We start from the raw sequence: 20,506 nt of genomic DNA on the forward strand, positions 1-20,506 counted from the left end.
GTGCTTTAAGTGCCTTTTGGCAAACTCCAAGTAGGCTGTCATGTGCCTTTTACTGAGGAGTGGCTTCTGTCTGGCCACTCTACCATAAAGATCTGATTGGTGGAGGGCTGCAGAGATGGTTGTCCTTCTGTCTGGCCACTCTACCATAAAGGCCTGGTTGGTGGAGGGCTCCAGAGATGGTTGTCCTTCTGTCTGGCCACTCTACCATAATGGCCTGATTGGTGGAGGGCTCCAGAGATGGTTGTCCTTCTCTCTGGCCACTCTACCATAAAGGTCTGATTGGTGGAGGGCTCCAGAGATGGTTGTCCTTCTGTCTGGCCACTCTACCATAAAGGCCTGATTGGTGGAGGGCTCCAGAGATGGTTGTCCTTCTGTCTGGCCACTCTACCATAAAGGCCTGATTGGTGGAGGGCTCCAGAGATGGTTGTCCTTCTGTCTGGCCACTCTACCATAAAGGTCTGGTTGGTGGAGGGCTCCAGAGATGGTTGTCCTTCTGTCTGGCCACTCTACCATAAAGGTCTGGTTGGTGGAGGGCTCCAGAGACGGTTGTCCTTCTGTCTGGCCACTCTACCATAAAGGCCTGGTTGGTGGAGGGCTCCAGAGATGGTTGTCCTTCTGTCTGGCCACTCTACCATAAAGGTCTGGTTGGTGGAGGGCTCCAGAGATGGTTGTCCTTCTGTCAGGCCACTCTACCATAAAGGTCTGGTTGGTGGAGGGCTCCAGAGATGGTTGTCCTTCAGGCTGGCCACTCTACCATAAAGGCCTGATTGGTGGAGGGCTGCAGAGATGGTTGTCCTTCTGTCTGGCCACTCTACCATAAAGGCCTGATTGGTGGAGGGCTCCAGAGATGGTTGTCCTTCTGTCTGGCCACTCTACCATAAAGGTCTGGTTGGTGGAGGGCTCCAGAGATGGTTGTCCTTCTGTCTGGCCACTCTACCATAAAGGCCTGATTGGTGGAGGGCTCCAGAGACGGTTGTCCTTCTGTCTGGCCACTCTACCATAAAGGTCTGGTTGGTGGAGGGCTCCAGAGATGGTTGTCCTTCAGGCTGGCCACTCTACCATAAAGGCCTGATTGGTGGAGGGCTGCAGAGATGGTTGTCCTTCTGTCTGGCCACTCTACCATAAAGGCCTGATTGGTGGAGGGCTCCAGAGATGGTTGTCCTTCTGTCTGGCCACTCTACCATAAAGGTCTGGTTGGTGGAGGGCTCCAGAGATGGTTGTCCTTCTGTCTGGCCACTCTACCATAAAGGCCTGATTGGTGGAGGGCTCCAGAGACGGTTGTCCTTCTGTCTGGCCACTCTACCATAAAGGTCTGATTGGTGGAGGGCTCCAGAGATGGTTGTCCTTCTGTCTGGCCACTCTACCATAAAGGCCTGATTGGTGGAGGGCTGCAGAGATGGTTGTCCTTCTGTCTGGCCACTCTACCATAAAGGTCTGGTTGGTGGAGGGCTCCAGAGATGGTTGTCCTTCTGTCAGGCCACTCTACCATAAAGGTCTGGTTGGTGGAGGGCTCCAGAGATGGTTGTCCTTCAGGCTGGCCACTCCACCATAAAGGCCTGAATTGTGGAGGGCTGCAGAGATGGTTGTCCTTCTGTCTGGCCACTCTACCATAAAGGCCTGATTGGTGGAGGGCTCCAGAGATGGTTGTCCTTCTGTCTGCCCACTCTACCATTAAGGTCTGGTTGGTGGAGGGCTCCAGAGATGGTTGTCCTTCTGTCTGGCCACTCTACCATAAAGGCCTGATTGGTGGAGGGCTCCAGAGACGGTTGTCCTTCTGTCTGGCCACTCTACCATAAAGGTCTGATTGGTGGAGGGCTCCAGAGATGGTTGTCCTTCTGTCTGGCCACTCTACCATAAAGGCCTGATTGGTGGAGGGCTCCAGAGATGGTTGTCCTTCTGTCAGGCCACTCTACCATAAAGGTCTGATTGGTGGAGGGCTGCAGAGATGGTTGTCCTTCTGTCTGGCCACTCTACCATAAAGGTCTGATTGGTGGAGGGCTCCAGAGATGGTTGTCCTTCTGTCTGGCCACTCTACCATAAAGGTCTGGTTGGTGGAGGGCTCCAGAGATGGTTGTCCTTCTGTCTGGCCACACTACCATAAAGGCCTGATTGGTGGAGGGCTCCAGAGATGGTTGTTCTTCTGTCTGACCACTCTATCATAAAGGCCTGATTGGTCGTGGGCTCCAGAGATGGCTGTCCTTCTGTCTGGCCACTCTACCATAAAGGCCTGATTGGTGGAGGGCTCCAGAGATGGTTGTCCTTCTGTCTGGCCACTCTACCATAAAGGTCTGGTTGGTGGAGGGCTCCAGAGATGGCTGTCCTTCTGTCTGGCCACTCTACCATAAAGGTCTGGTTGGTGGAGGGCTCCAGAGATGGCTGTCCTTCTGTCTGGCCACTCTACCATAAAGGCCTGATTGGTGGAGGGCTCCAGAGATGGCTTACACTTGTGTGTCCATCAAGCATATAAAGTTTAAACAACTAGCTTTCCTGGTCCATAGAAAGCTGCTCTATCCACAGTGTAGTGATTACCACGGTGTAGTGATTACCACGGTGTAGTGATTACCAGGGTGAAGTGATTACCAGGGTGTAGTGATTGCCAGGGTGTAGTGATTACCAGGGTGTAGTGATTACCAGGGTGTAGTGATTACCAGGGTGTAGTGATTACCAGGGTGTAGTGATTACCTTTGTGTAGTGATTACCCGGGTGTAGTGATTACCAGGGTGTAGTGATTACCAGGGTGTAGTGATTTTACCACAGTGTAGTGATTACCACAGTGAATGGATTTTAACACAGTGTAGTGATTACCAGGGTGTAGTGATTACCAGGGTGTAGTGATTTAATGAGCTAAATGTAAATACGAGGTTGATTTCACAGGTTGAGAAATGAAAAGAAAGGACCGGTACTTTTTTGTGGTTCGAACGACTTGTTTAACTAATCTTGTGGGGACCAGAATAGAAAACAAATATTTGACCAACTGGGACATTTTGTTAGTCCCCACAAGGTCAAATGCTATTTCTAGGGGGTTAAGGTTAGAATTAGGTTAAGGGTTAGGAGCTAGGGTTAAGGTTAGAATTAGGTTAAAGGTTAGGAGTTAGGGTTAAGGTTAGGTTTTTCAGTTAAAGTCAGGGTGAGGTTAGGGAAAATAGGATTTTGAATGGGACTGAATTGTGTGTCCCCACAAGGTTAGCTGTACACGACTGTGCGTGTGTCTGTCTGTGTGTGTGTGTGTGTGTGTGATAGTGGGTTAAAACCCTCAATGTGAAACTAATAGTTACTAATAACATCTCCTTGGGTTAGTTACCGTCCTGTCCCTGTGTCTGTCCCTGTGTCTGTCCCTGTGTCTGTCCCTGTGTCTGTCCCTGTGTCTGTCCCTGTGTCTGTCCCTGTGTCTGTCCCTGTGTCTGTCTCTGTGTCTGTCCCTGTGTCTGTCCCTGTGTCTGTCCAGACAGTTGTCAGACTGGATGCTGTCAGGGAGATGAAGTAGGAAGTGTTGCCCCGTGTAGACAGCAGGTAGAAGTTGTCAGAATATATGCTGTCAGGGAGATGAAGTAGGAAGTGTTGCCCCGTGTAGACAGCAGGTAGAAGTTGTCAGACTGGATGCTGTCAGGGAGATGAAGTGTTGCCCCGTGTAGACAGCAGGTAGAAGTTGTCAGACTGGATGCTGTCAGGGAGATGAAGTGTTGCCCCGTGTAGACAGCAGGTAGAAGTTGTCAGACTGGATGCTGTCAGGGAGATGAAGTGTTGCCCCGTGTAGACAGCAGGTAGAAGTTGTCAGACTGGATGCTGTCAGGGAGATGAAGTGTTGCCCCGTGTAGACAGCAGGTAGAAGTTGTCAGACTGGATGCTGTCAGGGAGATGAAGTGTTGCCCCGTGTAGACAGCAGGTAGAAGTTGTCAGACTGGATGCTGTCAGGGAGATGAAGTGTTGCCCCGTGTAGACAGCAGGTAGAAGTTGTCAGACTGGATGCTGTCAGGGAGATGAAGTGTTGCCCCGTGTAGACAGCAGGTAGAAGTTGTCAGACTGGATGCTGTCAGGGAGATGAAGTGTTGCCCCGTGTAGACAGCAGGTAGAAGTTGTCAGACTGGATGCTGTCAGGGAGATGAAGTGTTGCCCCGTGTAGACAGCAGGTAGAAGTTGTCAGACTGGATGCTGTCAGGGAGATGAAGTGTTGCCCCGTGTAGACAGCAGGTAGAAGTTGTCAGACTGGATGCTGTCAGGGAGATGAAGTGTTGCCCCGTGTAGACAGCAGGTAGAAGTTGTCAGACTGGATGCTGTCAGGGAGATGAAGTGTTGCCCCGTGTAGACAGCAGGTAGAAGTTGTCAGACTGGATGCTGTCAGGGAGATGAAGTGTTGCCCCGTGTAGACAGCAGGTAGAAGTTGTCAGACTGGATGCTGTCAGGGAGATGAAGTGTTGCCCCGTGTAGACAGCAGGTAGAAGTTGTCAGACTGGATGCTGTCAGGGAGATGAAGTGTTGCCCCGTGTAGACAGCAGGTAGAAGTTGTCAGACTGGATGCTGTCAGGGAGATGAAGTGTTGCCCCGTGTAGACAGCAGGTAGAAGTTGTCAGACTGGATGCTGTCAGGGAGATGAAGTGTTGCCCCGTGTAGACAGCAGGTAGAAGTTGTCAGACTGGATGCTGTCAGGGAGATGAAGTGTTGCCCCGTGTAGACAGCAGGTAGAAGTTGTCAGACTGGATGCTGTCAGGGAGATGAAGTGTTGCCCCGTGTAGACAGCAGGTAGAAGTGATATGTTACGTTAACATGTTGTTTTTTGGGCTGTGTTGAGATCCATAAAATATGGTCAATCATTAATTGCTCTTTTTTCTTCTACCTCTTTATCCTCCTCTTCCTCCATCCTTCCTCCCACTCTCTTCCTCCATCCTTCCTCCCACTCTCTTCCTCCACCCTTCCTCCCTCTCTCTTCCATCCATTCTCTCCATCCATCTCTCATTCTCTTCAGTCACCTGATGGAGAACCAGATAAGCAACATTGAGAGAGGAGCATTTGATGATCTGAAGGAACTGGAGAGACTGTGAGTGCGCACACACACACACACACACACACACACACACACACTCACTCACACACAGACACAGACACAGAGAGAGTCTGGTTTCTAATGTGTTCTGTCCTTCTGAACAGTCGTCTGAACAGGAACCGTCTCACTCAGCTCCCTGAACTCCTGTTCCAGAAGAATGAGGCTCTGGCTCGACTGTGAGTACCCTATTTAACCACCCTATACACTACTCTACCACCCTGTACACTATACACTACTCTACCACACTATACACTACTCTACCACCCTGTACACTACTCTACCACCCTGTACACTACTCTACCACCCTGTACACTATACACTACTCTACCACACTATACACTACTCTACCACCCTGTACACTACTCTACCACCCTGTACACTATACACTACTCTACCACCCTGTACACTATACACTACTCTACCACACTATACACTACTCTACCACCCTGTACACTATACACTACTCTACCACACTATACACTACTCTACCACCCTGTACACTATACACTACTCTACCACCCTGTACACTACTCTACCACACTATACACTACTCTACCACACTATACACTACTCTACCACCCTGTACACTATACACTACTCTACCACCCTGTACACTACTCTACCACCCTGTACACTATACACTACTCTACCACACTATACACTACTCTACCACCCTGTACACTATACACTACTCTACCACACTATACACTACTCTACCACCCTGTACACTACTCTACCACCCTGTACACTATACACTACTCTACCACCCTGTACACTACTCTACCACCCTGTACACTACTCTACCACCCTGTACACTATACACTACTCTACCACACTATACACTACTCTACCACCCTGTACACTACTCTACCACACTATACACTACTCTACCACACTATACACTACTCTACCACACTATACACTACTCTACCACCCTGTACACTATACACTACTCTACCACACTATACACTACTCTACCACCCTGTACACTACTCTACCACCCTGTACACTATACACTACTCTACCACCCTGTACACTACTCTACCACCCTGTACACTACTCTACCACCCTGTACACTATACACTACTCTACCACCCTGTACACTATACACTACTCTACCACACTATACACTACTCTACCACCCTGTACACTATACACTACTCTACCACACTATACACTACTCTACCACCCTGTACACTACTCTACCACCCTGTACACTATACACTACTCTACCACCCTGTACACTATACACTACTCTACCACCCTGTACACTACTCTACCACACTATACACTATACACTACTCTACCACCCTGTACACTATACACTACTCTACCACCCTGTACACTATACACTACTCTACCACCCTGTACACTATACACTACTCTACCACCCTGTACACTATACACTACTCTACCACCCTGTACACTACTCTACCACCCTGTACACTATACACTACTCTACCACCCTGTACACTACTCTACCACCCTGTACACTATACACTACTCTACCACCCTGTACACTATACACTACTCTACCACCCTGTACACTACTCTACCACCCTGTACACTATACACTACTCTACCACACTATACACGACTCTACCACCCTGTACACTACTCTACCACCCTGTACACTATACACGACTCTACCACCCTGTACACTACTCTACCACCCTGTACACTATACACTACTCTACCACCCTGTACACTATACACGACTCTACCACCCTGTACACTACTCTACCACCCTGTACACTATACACTACTCTACCACACTATACACTACTCTACCACCCTGTACACTACTCTACCACCCTGTACACTACTCTACCACCCTGTACACTATACACTACTCTACCACACTATACACTACTCTACCACCCTGTACACTACTCTACCACCCTGTACACTATACACTACTCTACCACACTATACACTACTCTACCACCCTGTACACTACTCTACCACACTATACACTACTCTACCACACTATACACTATACACTACTCTACCACCCTGTACACTATACACTACTCTACCACCCTATACACTATACACTACTCTACCACCCTGTACACTATACACTACTCTACCACACTATACACTACTCTACCACCCTGTACACTATACACTACTCTACCACACTATACACTACTCTACCACCCTGTACACTACTCTACCACCCTGTACACTATACACTACTCTACCACCCTGTACACTACTCTACCACCCTGTACACTATACACTACTCTACCACCCTGTACACTACTCTACCACCCTGTACACTATACACTACTCTACCACCCTGTACACTACTCTACCACCCTGTACACTATACACTACTCTACCACCCTGTACACTACTCTACCACCCTGTACACTATACACTACTCTACCACCCTGTACACTATACACTACTCTACCACACTATACACTACTCTACCACCCTGTACACTATACACTACTCTACCACCCTGTACACTATACACTACTCTACCACACTATACACTACTCTACCACCCTGTACACTATACACTACTCTACCACCCTGTACACTATACACTACTCTACCACCCTGTACACTACTCTACCACCCTGTACACTATACACTACTCTACCACACTATACACTACTCTACCACCCTGTACACTACTCTACCACCCTGTACACTACTCTACCACCCTGTACACTATACACTACTCTACCACACTATACACTACTCTACCACCCTGTACACTATACACTACTCTACCACCCTGTACACTATACACTACTCTACCACCCTGTACACTACTCTACCACCCTGTACACTATACACTACTCTACCACACTATACACTACTCTACCACCCTGTACACTATACACTACTCTACCACACTATACACTACTCTACCACACTATACACTACTCTACCACACTATACACTACTCTACCACACTATACACTACTCTACCACCCTGTACACTATACACTACTCTACCACACTATACACTACTCTACCACCCTGTACACTACTCTACCACCCTGTACACTATACACTACTCTACCACCCTGTACACTACTCTACCACCCTGTACACTACTCTACCACCCTATACACTACTCTACCACCCTGTACACTATACACTACTCTACCACACTATACACTACTCTACCACCCTGTACACTACTCTACCACCCTGTACACTATACACTACTCTACCACCCTGTACACTATACACTACTCTACCACCCTGTACACTATACACTACTCTACCACCCTGTACACTATACACTACTCTACCACCCTGTACACTACTCTACCACCCTATACACTATACACTACTCTACCACCCTGTACACTATACACTACTCTACCACACTATACACTACTCTACCACCCTGTACACTATACACTACTCTACCACACTATACACTACTCTACCACCCTGTACACTATACACTACTCTACCACACTATACACTACTCTACCACCCTGTACACTATACACTACTCTACCACCCTGTACACTATACACTACTCTACCACCCTGTACACTACTCTACCACCCTGTACACTATACACTACTCTACCACACTATACACTACTCTACCACCCTGTACACTATACACTACTCTACCACACTATACACTACTCTACCACACTATACACTACTCTACCACCCTGTACACTATACACTACTCTACCACCCTGTACACTACTCTACCACACTATACACTACTCTACCACACTATACACTACTCTACCACCCTGTACACTATACACTACTCTACCACCCTGTACACTACTCTACCACCCTGTACACTATACACTACTCTACCACACTATACACTACTCTACCACCCTGTACACTATACACTACTCTACCACACTATACACTACTCTACCACCCTGTACACTACTCTACCACCCTGTACACTATACACTACTCTACCACCCTGTACACTACTCTACCACCCTGTACACTATACACTACTCTACCACCCTGTACACTACTCTACCACACTATACACTACTCTAACACCCTGTACACTACTCTACCACCCTGTACACTATACACTACTCTACCACACTATACACTACTCTACCACCCTGTACACTACTCTACCACACTATACACTACTCTACCACACTATACACTACTCTACCACAATATACACTACTCTACCACCCTGTACACTATACACTACTCTACCACACTATACACTACTCTACCACCCTGTACACTACTCTACCACCCTGTACACTATACACTACTCTACCACCCTGTACACTACTCTACCACCCTGTACACTACTCTACCACCCTGTACACTATACACTACTCTACCACCCTGTACACTATACACTACTCTACCACCCTGTACACTATACACTACTCTACCACCCTGTACACTATACACTACTCTACCACCCTGTACACTACTCTACCACACTATACACTATACACTACTCTACCACCCTGTACACTATACACTACTCTACCACCCTGTACACTATACACTACTCTACCACCCTGTACACTATACACTACTCTACCACCCTGTACACTATACACTACTCTACCACCCTGTACACTATACACTACTCTACCACCCTGTACACTATACACTACTCTACCACCCTGTACACTACTCTACCACCCTGTACACTATACACTACTCTACCACACTATACACTACTCTACCACACTATACACTACTCTACCACCCTGTACACTATACACTACTCTACCACACTATACACGACTCTACCACCCTGTACACTACTCTACCACCCTGTACACTATACACGACTCTACCACCCTGTACACTACTCTACCACCCTGTACACTATACACTACTCTACCACCCTGTACACTATACACGACTCTACCACCCTGTACACTACTCTACCACCCTGTACACTATACACTACTCTACCACACTATACACTACTCTACCACCCTGTACACTATACACTACTCTACCACACTATACACTACTCTACCACCCTGTACACTACTCTACCACCCTGTACACTACTCTACCACCCTGTACACTATACACTACTCTACCACACTATACACTACTCTACCACCCTGTACACTACTCTACCACCCTGTACACTATACACTACTCTACCACACTATACACTACTCTACCACCCTGTACACTACTCTACCACACTATACACTACTCTACCACACTATACACTATACACTACTCTACCACCCTGTACACTATACACTACTCTACCACCCTATACACTATACACTACTCTACCACCCTGTACACTATACACTACTCTACCACACTATACACTACTCTACCACCCTGTACACTATACACTACTCTACCACACTATACACTACTCTACCACCCTGTACACTACTCTACCACCCTGTACACTATACACTACTCTACCACCCTGTACACTACTCTACCACCCTGTACACTATACACTACTCTACCACCCTGTACACTACTCTACCACCCTGTACACTATACACTACTCTACCACCCTGTACACTACTCTACCACCCTGTATACTATACACTACTCTACCACCCTGTACACTACTCTACCACCCTGTACACTATACACTACTCTACCACCCTGTACACTATACACTACTCTACCACACTATACACTACTCTACCACCCTGTACACTATACACTACTCTACCACCCTGTACACTATACACTACTCTACCACACTATACACTACTCTACCACCCTGTACACTATACACTACTCTACCACCCTGTACACTATACACTACTCTACCACCCTGTACACTACTCTACCACCCTGTACACTATACACTACTCTACCACACTATACACTACTCTACCACCCTGTACACTACTCTACCACCCTGTACACTATACACTACTCTACCACCCTGTACACTACTCTACCACCCTGTACACTACTCTACCACCCTATACACTACTCTACCACCCTGTACACTACTCTACCACACTATACACTACTCTACCACCCTGTACACTACTCTACCACCCTGTACACTATACACTACTCTACCACCCTGTACACTATACACTACTCTACCACCCTGTACACTATACACTACTCTACCACCCTGTACACTATACACTACTCTACCACCCTGTACACTACTCTACCACCCTATACACTATACACTACTCTACCACCCTGTACACTATACACTACTCTACCACACTATACACTACTCTACCACCCTGTACACTATACACTACTCTACCACACTATACACTACTCTACCACCCTGTACACTATACACTACTCTACCACACTATACACTACTCTACCACCCTGTACACTATACACTACTCTACCACCCTGTACACTATACACTACTCTACCACCCTGTACACTACTCTACCACCCTGTACACTATACACTACTCTACCACACTATACACTACTCTACCACCCTGTACACTACTCTACCACCCTGTACACTATACACTACTCTACCACACTATACACTACTCTACCACCCTGTACACTATACACTACTCTACCACACTATACACTACTCTACCACCCTGTACACTATACACGACTGGACCACACTATACTTCCATCCCTGTCCAACTCCATATTGGTTCTCCTCTACATACAGTGAGCTGCCAAAGTATTGGGACAGTGACACGTTTCTTGTTGTTTTGGATTTTAAATGATACAATGACTTTTAGGTTAAATTGTCGACTGTCAGCTTTAATTTAAGGGTATTTTCATCCATATCGGGTGAACAGTTTGCGTACGTTGTCTCCCAATCTAGGGGACCAACAGTATTGGGACAAATTCACTTATATCTGTATTGAAGTAGTAAATAGTGTAGTATTTGGTCTCATATTCACAGCAGGCAATGACTACATCAAGCTTGTGACTCTATAGACTTGTTGGATGCATTTGCTGTTTGTTTTGGTTGTTTCAGATTATTTTGTGTCCAATTAAAAATGAATGGTAAATAATGTATTGGGTCATTTTGGAGACAATGTTATGGTAAATGGGAATATAAGTTTCTAATGCCTTCTATATTAATGTGGATGCTACCATGGTTACGGATAATCCTGAATGAATCGTGAATCATGTTGAGTGAGAAAGTTACAGACACGCAAATATCCCCCCCCCCCCGAATAAAAGGCTGACCTCCCCTGTTATTGTAATGGTGAGAGGTTAGCCTGTTATTGTAATGGTGAGAGGTTAGCCTGTTATTGTAATGGTGAGAGGTTAGCCTGTTATTGTAATGGTGAGAGGTTAGCCTGTTATTGTAATGGTGAGAGGTTAGCCTGTTATTATAATGGTGAGAGGTTAGCCTGTTATTGTAATGGTGAGAGGTTAGCCTGTTATTGTAATGGTGAGAGGTTAGCCTGTTATTGTAATGGTGAGAGGTTAGCCTGTTATTGTAATGGTGAGAGGTTAGCCTGTTATTATAATGGTGAGAGGTTAGCCTGTTATTGTAATGGTGAGAGGTTAGCCTGTTATTGTAATGGTGAGAGGTTAGCCTGTTATTGTAATGGTGAGAGGTTAGCCTGTTATTGTAATGGTGAGAGGTTAGCCTGTTATTGTAATGGTGAGAGGTTAGCCTGTTATTGTAATGGTGAGAGGTTAGCCTGTTATTGTAATGGTGAGAGGTTAGCCTGTTATTGTAATGGTGAGAGGTTAGCCTGTCTTGGAGGTGTGATATTTGGGCGTCTGTAACTTTCTCAGTATTTCTCAGTAACTTTTGTTCCCCTAAAATGAGGGGACTATGTACAAAAAGGGCTGTAATTTCTGAACGTTTACTTGGTATGGATAAAAAAATGCATATTTAACCTCATAGTCATTGTATCATTTCAAAGTGCTGGAGTACAGAGCCAAAACAACAACAACAACAACATGTGTTTTGGACCTTCACTCTATTACGTCTTACAGTTTTCCTATCCAGATGGTTTGCTGGCCAATGGTGGTTTATTGCAGCATTTTGGGGCTAAGCAGTGTGTGTGTGTGTGTGCTGTGTGTGTGTGTGAACACAGCGAGTCTGGGTATGTGTGTGTGTGGTGAGGAGAAAGGGGGGTATTTGGGCTTCCGTGCTACTGCTTGGAGACACTAGGAGACAGATACACAAACACAGACGGAGAAAGAGAGTGAGAGAGAGAGAGAAAAGCAAACACAGAGTAACTCTTTAATTATCCGATTGATTGATCCCAGCATGACAGGTGTGTGTGTGTTGGTGTGGATGGATGGATGGATGGATGGATTATGGGCTCTAACAGAGTTCAGAGAGAGAAGAAAGAGGGAGAGGGGGGTAGGGGAGAATGAGAGTAGTTGTTGAAAGGGAGATTGAGAGAATGTGATAGAAAAATAGGTGGGTTAGAAAGAGAGAAAAGGGGATAGAGAAGGAGAGAGGGAAAGGTGTGTGTGTGTGGGGGGGGGGGGGGGGGGCTTGTTTGTTTTTGTGCAATTTCACACTGTCGCTCCCATCAGGGAATCACCAGATGGACTTGGTATGTTCAATCAATCAGTAAACACACAACAGGGAGGGAGGGAGATGTTTCCGTGCTGTGTTGATGGACATCATAATGTCTCAGTCCCAGCAGACCTCTTCCTCTGAAACACGCCAGCACACAGGGAGGAAGAGGAGGAAGAGAGGAATACACACAACATGCTAACACACAGGGAGGAGGAGGAGGAGAGGAATACACACAACATGCTAACACACAGGGAGGAGGAGGAGAAGGAAGAGAGGAATACACACAACATGCTAACACACAGGGAGGAGGAGGAGGAGAGGAATACACACAACATGCTAACACACAGGGAGGAGGAGGAGGAATACACACAACATGCTAACACACAGGGAGGAGGAGGAGGAGGAGAGGAATACACACGACATGCTAACACACAGGGAGGAGGAGGAGAGGAATACACACAACATGCTAACACACAGGTAGGAGGAGGAGGAATACACACAACATGCTAACACACAGGGAGGAGGAGGAGGAGAGGAATACACACAACATGCTAACACACAGGGAGGAGGAGAGGAATACACACGACATGCTAACACACAGGGAGGAGGAGGAGGAATACACACAACATGCTAACACACAGGGAGGAGGAGAAGGAGGAGAGGAATACACACGACATGCTAACACACAGGGAGGAGGAGAGGAATACACACGACATGCTAACACACAGGGAGGAGGAGGAGGAATACACACAACATGCTAACACACAGGGAGGAGGAGGAGGAGGAGAGGAATACACACGACATGCTAACACACAGGGAGGAGGAGGAGGAGAGGAATACACACAACATGCTAACACACAGGGAGGAGGAGGAGGAGGAGAGGAATACACACAACATGCTAACACACAGGGAGGAGGAGGAGGAGGAGGAGGAATACACACAACATGCTAACACACAGGGAGGAGGAGGAGGAGGAGAGGAATACACACAACATGCTAACACACAGGGAGGAGGAGGAGGAGGAGGAGAGGAATACACACAACATGCTAACACACAGGGAGGAGGAGGAGGAGAGGAATACACACAACATGCTAACACACAGGGAGGAGGAGGAGGAGGAGGAGGAGAGGAATACACACAACATGCTAACACACAGGGAGGAGGAGGAGGAGGAGGAGGAGGAAGAGAGGAATACACACAACATGCTAACACACAGGGAGGAGGAGGAGGAGGAGGAGAGGAATACACACAACATGCTAACACACAGGGAGGAGGAGGAGGAGAGGAATACACACAACATGCTAACACACAGGGAGGAGGAGGGGGAGGAGAGGAATACACACAACATGCTAACACACGAAGAGGAAGAGAGGAATACACACAACATGCTAACACACAGGGAGGAGGAGGAGGAGGAGGAGGAGGAGAGGAATACACACAACATGCTAACACACAGGGAGGAGGAGGAGGAGAGGAATACACACAACATGCTAACACACAGGGAGGAGGAGGGGGAGGAGAGGAATACACACAACATGCTAACACACAGGGAGGAAGAGGAATACACACAACATGCTAACACGCAGGGAGGAAGAGGAGGAGGAGAGGAATACACACAACATGCTAACACACAGGGAGGAGGAGGGGGAGAGGAATACACACAACATGCTAACACACAGGGAGGAGGAGGGGGAGAGGAATACACACAACATGCTAACACGCAGGGAGGAGGAGGAGGAGAGGAATACACACAACATGCTAACACACAGGGAGGAAGAGGAGGAGGAGAGGAATACACACAACATGCTAACACACAGGGAGGAGGAGGGGGAGAGGAATACACACAACATGCTAACACACAGGGAGGAGGAGGAAGAGAGGAATACACACAACATGCTAACACACAGGGAGGAGGAGGAGGAGAGGAATACACACAACATGCTAACACACAGGGAGGAGGAGGAGGAAGAGCGGAGGAAGAGGAATAGAGGAATTCACACAACATGCTAACACACAGGGGAGCTGTCTGTGGTGTCTTTCATGGGTTCTCTGTATGTATCCTCCTAATTCTCCCTCTTTTCCCCCCTCTTTATTTCTGCCTGATTCACTCCCTCCATCTTTCTGCTTCACTCCCTCCACCTTTCTGCTTCACTCCCTCCATCTTTCTGCTTCACTCCCTCCATGCATCTCCCTCACTTATATTCTTCTTCCATCCCCTTCCTCCTTCCTTCTCCCTCCATCATTCTCTCTGCCTCTCCTTTTTCTCTCTCCATCCCCTCTCCCTGTTGTTTTCTCTCTCTGTGTGTATCCTGTCTTTTGTGTGTGTCTGTGTTGTGGTAGCTCCACACCCAGAGCCAGTCTTTGTCTGTTGGATACCCAGAGGGAAGGGCCCTCCCTGGTTTCCTCTCCCCGGAATAGGCCCTCACCCCTGGGGCTAACCAGGGATTACTGAGGCACAGGTGGAGCTGTGTGTGTGTGTGTGTGTGTGTGTGTACCTTGACCTTGACGTGAACCCAACCCTTAGTCCACTTGTTCCTGTCTCACCCGACCCCCTCTTCCCCCATCACTCTCACTCACACATGCACACACCCACACCCTCCAGTGTGTTATTGCTGAGTAGGGTGGAAGCTTCTATAAAACATGCACTGGGGAAACCCCATAGTACGGAGGAAAAAAAACTATGATTTTCAATAACGTACTTTCATGTTGTGTTGTTTCAGTAAACATTAGTTTGTTTTTCGTTACTTTTCGATTTTGGGGGGGAGTAAAAATGTATTCCCATTCATATTCCAATTTTGCTAAACCCCTACACCTTAACCCTAACCACAAACCCCTAAACCTTAACCCTAACCACAAACCCCTAAACCTTAACCCTAACCTCAAACCCCTAAACCTTAACCCTTTTACTTTTCAGGACATGCAAAATGTCCCGACTTTCCTATCTTCTCAGGACATTCTGGTGACCTGTCAGGACATTCTGGTGACCTGTCAGGACATTCTGGTGTCTTCTCAGGACATTCTGGTGTCTTCTCAGGACATTCTGGTGACCTGTCAGGACATTCTGGTGACCTGTCAGGACATTCTGGTGTCTTCTCAGGACATTCTGGTGTCTTCTCAGGACATTCTGGTGTCTTCTCAGGACATTCTGGTGACCTGTCAGGACATTCTGGTGACCTGTCAGGACATTCTGGTGTCTTGTCAGGACATTCTGGTGTCTTGTCAGGACATTCTGGTGTCTTGTTAGGACATTCTGGTGTCTTGTCAGGACATTCTGGTGTCTTGTCAGGACATTCTGGTGTCTTGTTAGGACATTCTGGTGTCTTGTCAGGACATTGTGGTGTCTTGTTAATTAAGACATTTTGGTGACTTGTCAGGACATTCTGGTAACTCGATCACTGTCTCATTGTCTGCATCCGTAATGGGTCTGCGGTCAAACGACCACCCATCATCACTGTCAAAAGCTCCCTAAAACACATCAGCGAGCAGGCTTTTCTAATCTACCTGGCCCGGGTATCCTGGAAGGATATTGACCACATCCCGTAAGTAGAGGATGCACGGTTATTCTTTAAAAGTGTTTTGCTCACCATCTTAAATAAGTATGCCCCATTCAAAAAAAATTGAACTAAGAACAGATATAGCCCTTGGTTCATTCCAGACCCGACTGCCCTTGACCAGCACAAAAACATCCTGTGGCGTACAGCATTAGCATCAAATAGCCCCCGCGATATGCAGCTTTTCAGGGAAGTCAGGAACCAATATACACAGTCAGTTAGGAAAGCAAAGGCTAGCTTTTTCAAACAGAAATGTGCATCCTGCAGCACAAACTCCAAAACGTTTTGGGACACTGTAAAGTCCATGGAGAGTAAGAGCACCTCCTCCCAGCTGTCCACTGCACTGATGCTAGGAAACACTGTCACCACCGATAAATCTACGATAATCGAGAATTTCAAAAAGCATTTTTCCACGGCTGGCCATGCTTTCCACCTGGCTAACCCTACCCCGGCCAACAGCTCTGCACCCACCGCAGCAACTTTCCCAAGCCTCCACCCCCGCTTCTCCTTCACCCAAATCCAGAAAGCTGATGTTCTGAAAGAGCTGCAAAATCTGGACCCCTACAAATCAGCTGGGCTAGACAATCTGGACCCTCTCTTTCTAAAATGTTCCACCGCCATTGTTGCAACCCCTACTACTAGCCTGTTCAACCTCTCTTTAGCTTTGTCTGAGATCCCGAAAGATTAGAAAGCTGCCGCTCTTCTAAGGGGGAGACACTCTTGACCCAAACTGTTACAGACCTCTATCTATCCCACCTTGCCTTTCTAAAGTCTTCGAAAGCCAAGATAACAAACAGATCACCGGCCATTTCGAATCGCACCGTACCTTCTCTGCCATGCAACCTGGTTTTCCCGTGCTGGTCATGGGTGCACCTCAACCACGCTCAAGGTCCTAAAGGATATCATAACCGCCATCGATGAAAGAGAGTACTATGCAGCTGTCTTTATTGAACTGGCCAAGGCTTTCGACTCTGGCAAATACTGCATTCTTATCGGCAGACTCAACAGCCTTGGTTTCTCAAATGACTACCTCGCCTGTTTCACCAACTACTTCTCAGATAGAGTTCAGTGTGTCAAATCGGAGGGCATGTTGTCCGGACCTCTGGCAGTCTCTATGGGGGTGCCTCAGGGTTCAATTCTTGGAACGACTCTCTTCTCTGTATGCATCAATGATGTCGCTCTTGCTGCTGGTGAGTCTCTGACCTCTACGCAGACAACACCATTCTGTGTACTTCTGTCCCTTTTTTGGACACTGTGTTAACTAACCTCCAGACGAGCTTCAATGCCATACAGCTCTCCTTCCGTGGCCTTCAACTGCTCTTCGATGCTAGTAAAACTAAATGCATGCTCTTCAATAGATCGCTGTCCGCCCGACTAGCATCACTACTCTGAACGGTTCTGACTTAGAACATGTGGACAACTACAAATACCTAGGTGTCTGGTTAGACTGCAAACTCTCCTTCTAGACTCACATTAAGCATCTCCAATCCAAAATTAAATCTAGAATCGGCTTGCTATTTCGCAAAAAAGCCTCCTTCACTCATGCTGCTAAACATACCCTCGTAAAACTGACTATCCTACCGATCCTTGACTTCGGCGATGTTATTTACAAATAGCCTCCAACACTCTACTTAGCAAATTGGAAGTAGTCTATCACAGTGCCATCGTTTTGTCACCAAAGCCCCATACACTACCCACCATTGTGACCTGTATGCTCTCGTTGGCTGGCCCTCGCTTCATATTTGTCGCCAAATCCACTGGCTCCAGGTCATCTATAAGTATTTGCTTGGTGAAGCCCTACCGTATCTCAGCTCACTGGTCACCATAGCAACACCCACCCATAGCACGCCCTCCAGCAGGTATATTTCACTGGTCATCCCCAAAGCCAACTCCTCCTTTGGCCGCCTTTCCTTCCAGTTCTCTGCTGCCAATGACTGGAACGAAATGCAAACATCACTGAAGCTGGAGACTTATATCTCCCTCACGAACTTTAAGCATCAGCTATCAGAGCAGCTTACTGATCTCTGCACCTGTACATAGCCCATCTGTAAATAGCCCATCCAACTACCTCATCCCCATATTGTCATTTATTTTTGCTCTTTTGCACCTCAGTATCTCTACTTGCACATCATCATCTGCACATCTATCACTCCAGTGTTAATGCTATATTGTAATTATTTTGCCACCATGGCCTATTTATTGCCTCACCTCTCTAATCTTACTACATTTGCACACACTGTATATTGAATTTTCTATTGTGTTATTGACTCTACATTTATTTTTCCCCATGTGTAACTCTGTGTTGTTGTTTGTGTCGCACTGCTTGGCCTTATCTTGGCCAGGTCGTTCTCAACTCTACCTAGTTAAATATAGTTGAAATAAAAAATGTAAAAATTAAATTCTGGTCCTGACAAGATAGGAAAACAAGTCCACAAACAGCATTGTATCTGTTAACTCTCCTCACATTATGCTAACGGTACGGTAGCTACTGTGGCGTTCTCCTGTCGAACGGTAACGGCACGTCTCTCCCGGTGCTGTTCAACCGGTTGAAGTGGTGATGAACAGGAGCGCCAGCCGGTCATGACAGCTGTCTTAATTAGCGTTTAGGGAGGCACCGGAGCGTGAAGATACTGTTTACCCGTATAATTTACTGTGATTGAGTAGGTAATGGGCCTTGTGTGTGTCGGTGGGAGTTTGTTTGTGGTAATGAGGTGTGTGTGTGTGGGGGGGAGGAGAGGCAACATCAAAACAGTCATTACCCAGAGATGCTCATTAAGAAGAGGAGGTTCGTTAGGCCGGGCAGTTCTTTAAGGAAGAGAGAACAGACTCGGCTGTTGTCTTCAGAAGAGACTCACTATCCACTCCCCTCTCATACAGTATTATTAGTTTCACTTTTAACGTCACAAGTACAGTGAAATACCTTTTAATGCTCAGCTCTAACCCCAACTATGCAGTAATCAATAACAATGTATTACTGAGAAATACAAGGTAGAACAAAAACACACAGATATAAAAATAACTAAGAGCACGATCAAGTAAGTAAGAATACTATATACAGGGTCAGTTCCATATTATAATGTACAGGGATACTGGATCTATAGAGGTAGATATGTATAGGGGTTAACATACTATATACAGGGTCAGTACCATATTATAATGTACAGGGATACTGGATCTATAGAGGTAGATATGTATAGGGGTTAACATACTATATACAGGGTCAGTACCATATTATAATGTACAGGGATACTGGATCTATAGAGGTAGATATGTATAGGGGTAAACATACTATATACAGGGTCAGTACCATATTATAATGTACAGGGATACTGGATCTATAGAGGTAGATATGTATAGGGGTAAACATACTATATACAGGGTCAGTACCATATTATAATGTACAGGGATACTGGATCTATAGAGGTAGATATGTATAGGGGTAAACATACTATATACAGGGTCAGTACCATATT

At 46.7% G+C, this 20,506-nt stretch overlaps 1 protein-coding gene across 1 annotated transcript in view; it reads left to right on the forward strand.

Annotated features, from left to right (window-relative positions):
* The window catches only part of slit1b (slit homolog 1b (Drosophila)), a 124,805-nt gene that overhangs the window by 23,197 nt on the left and 81,102 nt on the right, over positions 1–20,506 (forward strand). Inside the window, exons 3-4 of the mRNA XM_090195419.1 lie at positions 4,961–5,032; positions 5,143–5,214. Of these exons, the coding sequence (XP_090051545.1) occupies positions 4,961–5,032; positions 5,143–5,214 (144 nt within the window). The remainder of the gene's footprint in view (positions 1–4,960; positions 5,033–5,142; positions 5,215–20,506) is intronic.

The sequence above is a fragment of the Oncorhynchus mykiss genome, chromosome 13 (assembly GCF_057628025.1).
Source record: "Oncorhynchus mykiss isolate SJ-2025 chromosome 13, ASM5762802v1, whole genome shotgun sequence".
NCBI lineage: Eukaryota > Metazoa > Chordata > Actinopteri > Salmoniformes > Salmonidae > Oncorhynchus > Oncorhynchus mykiss.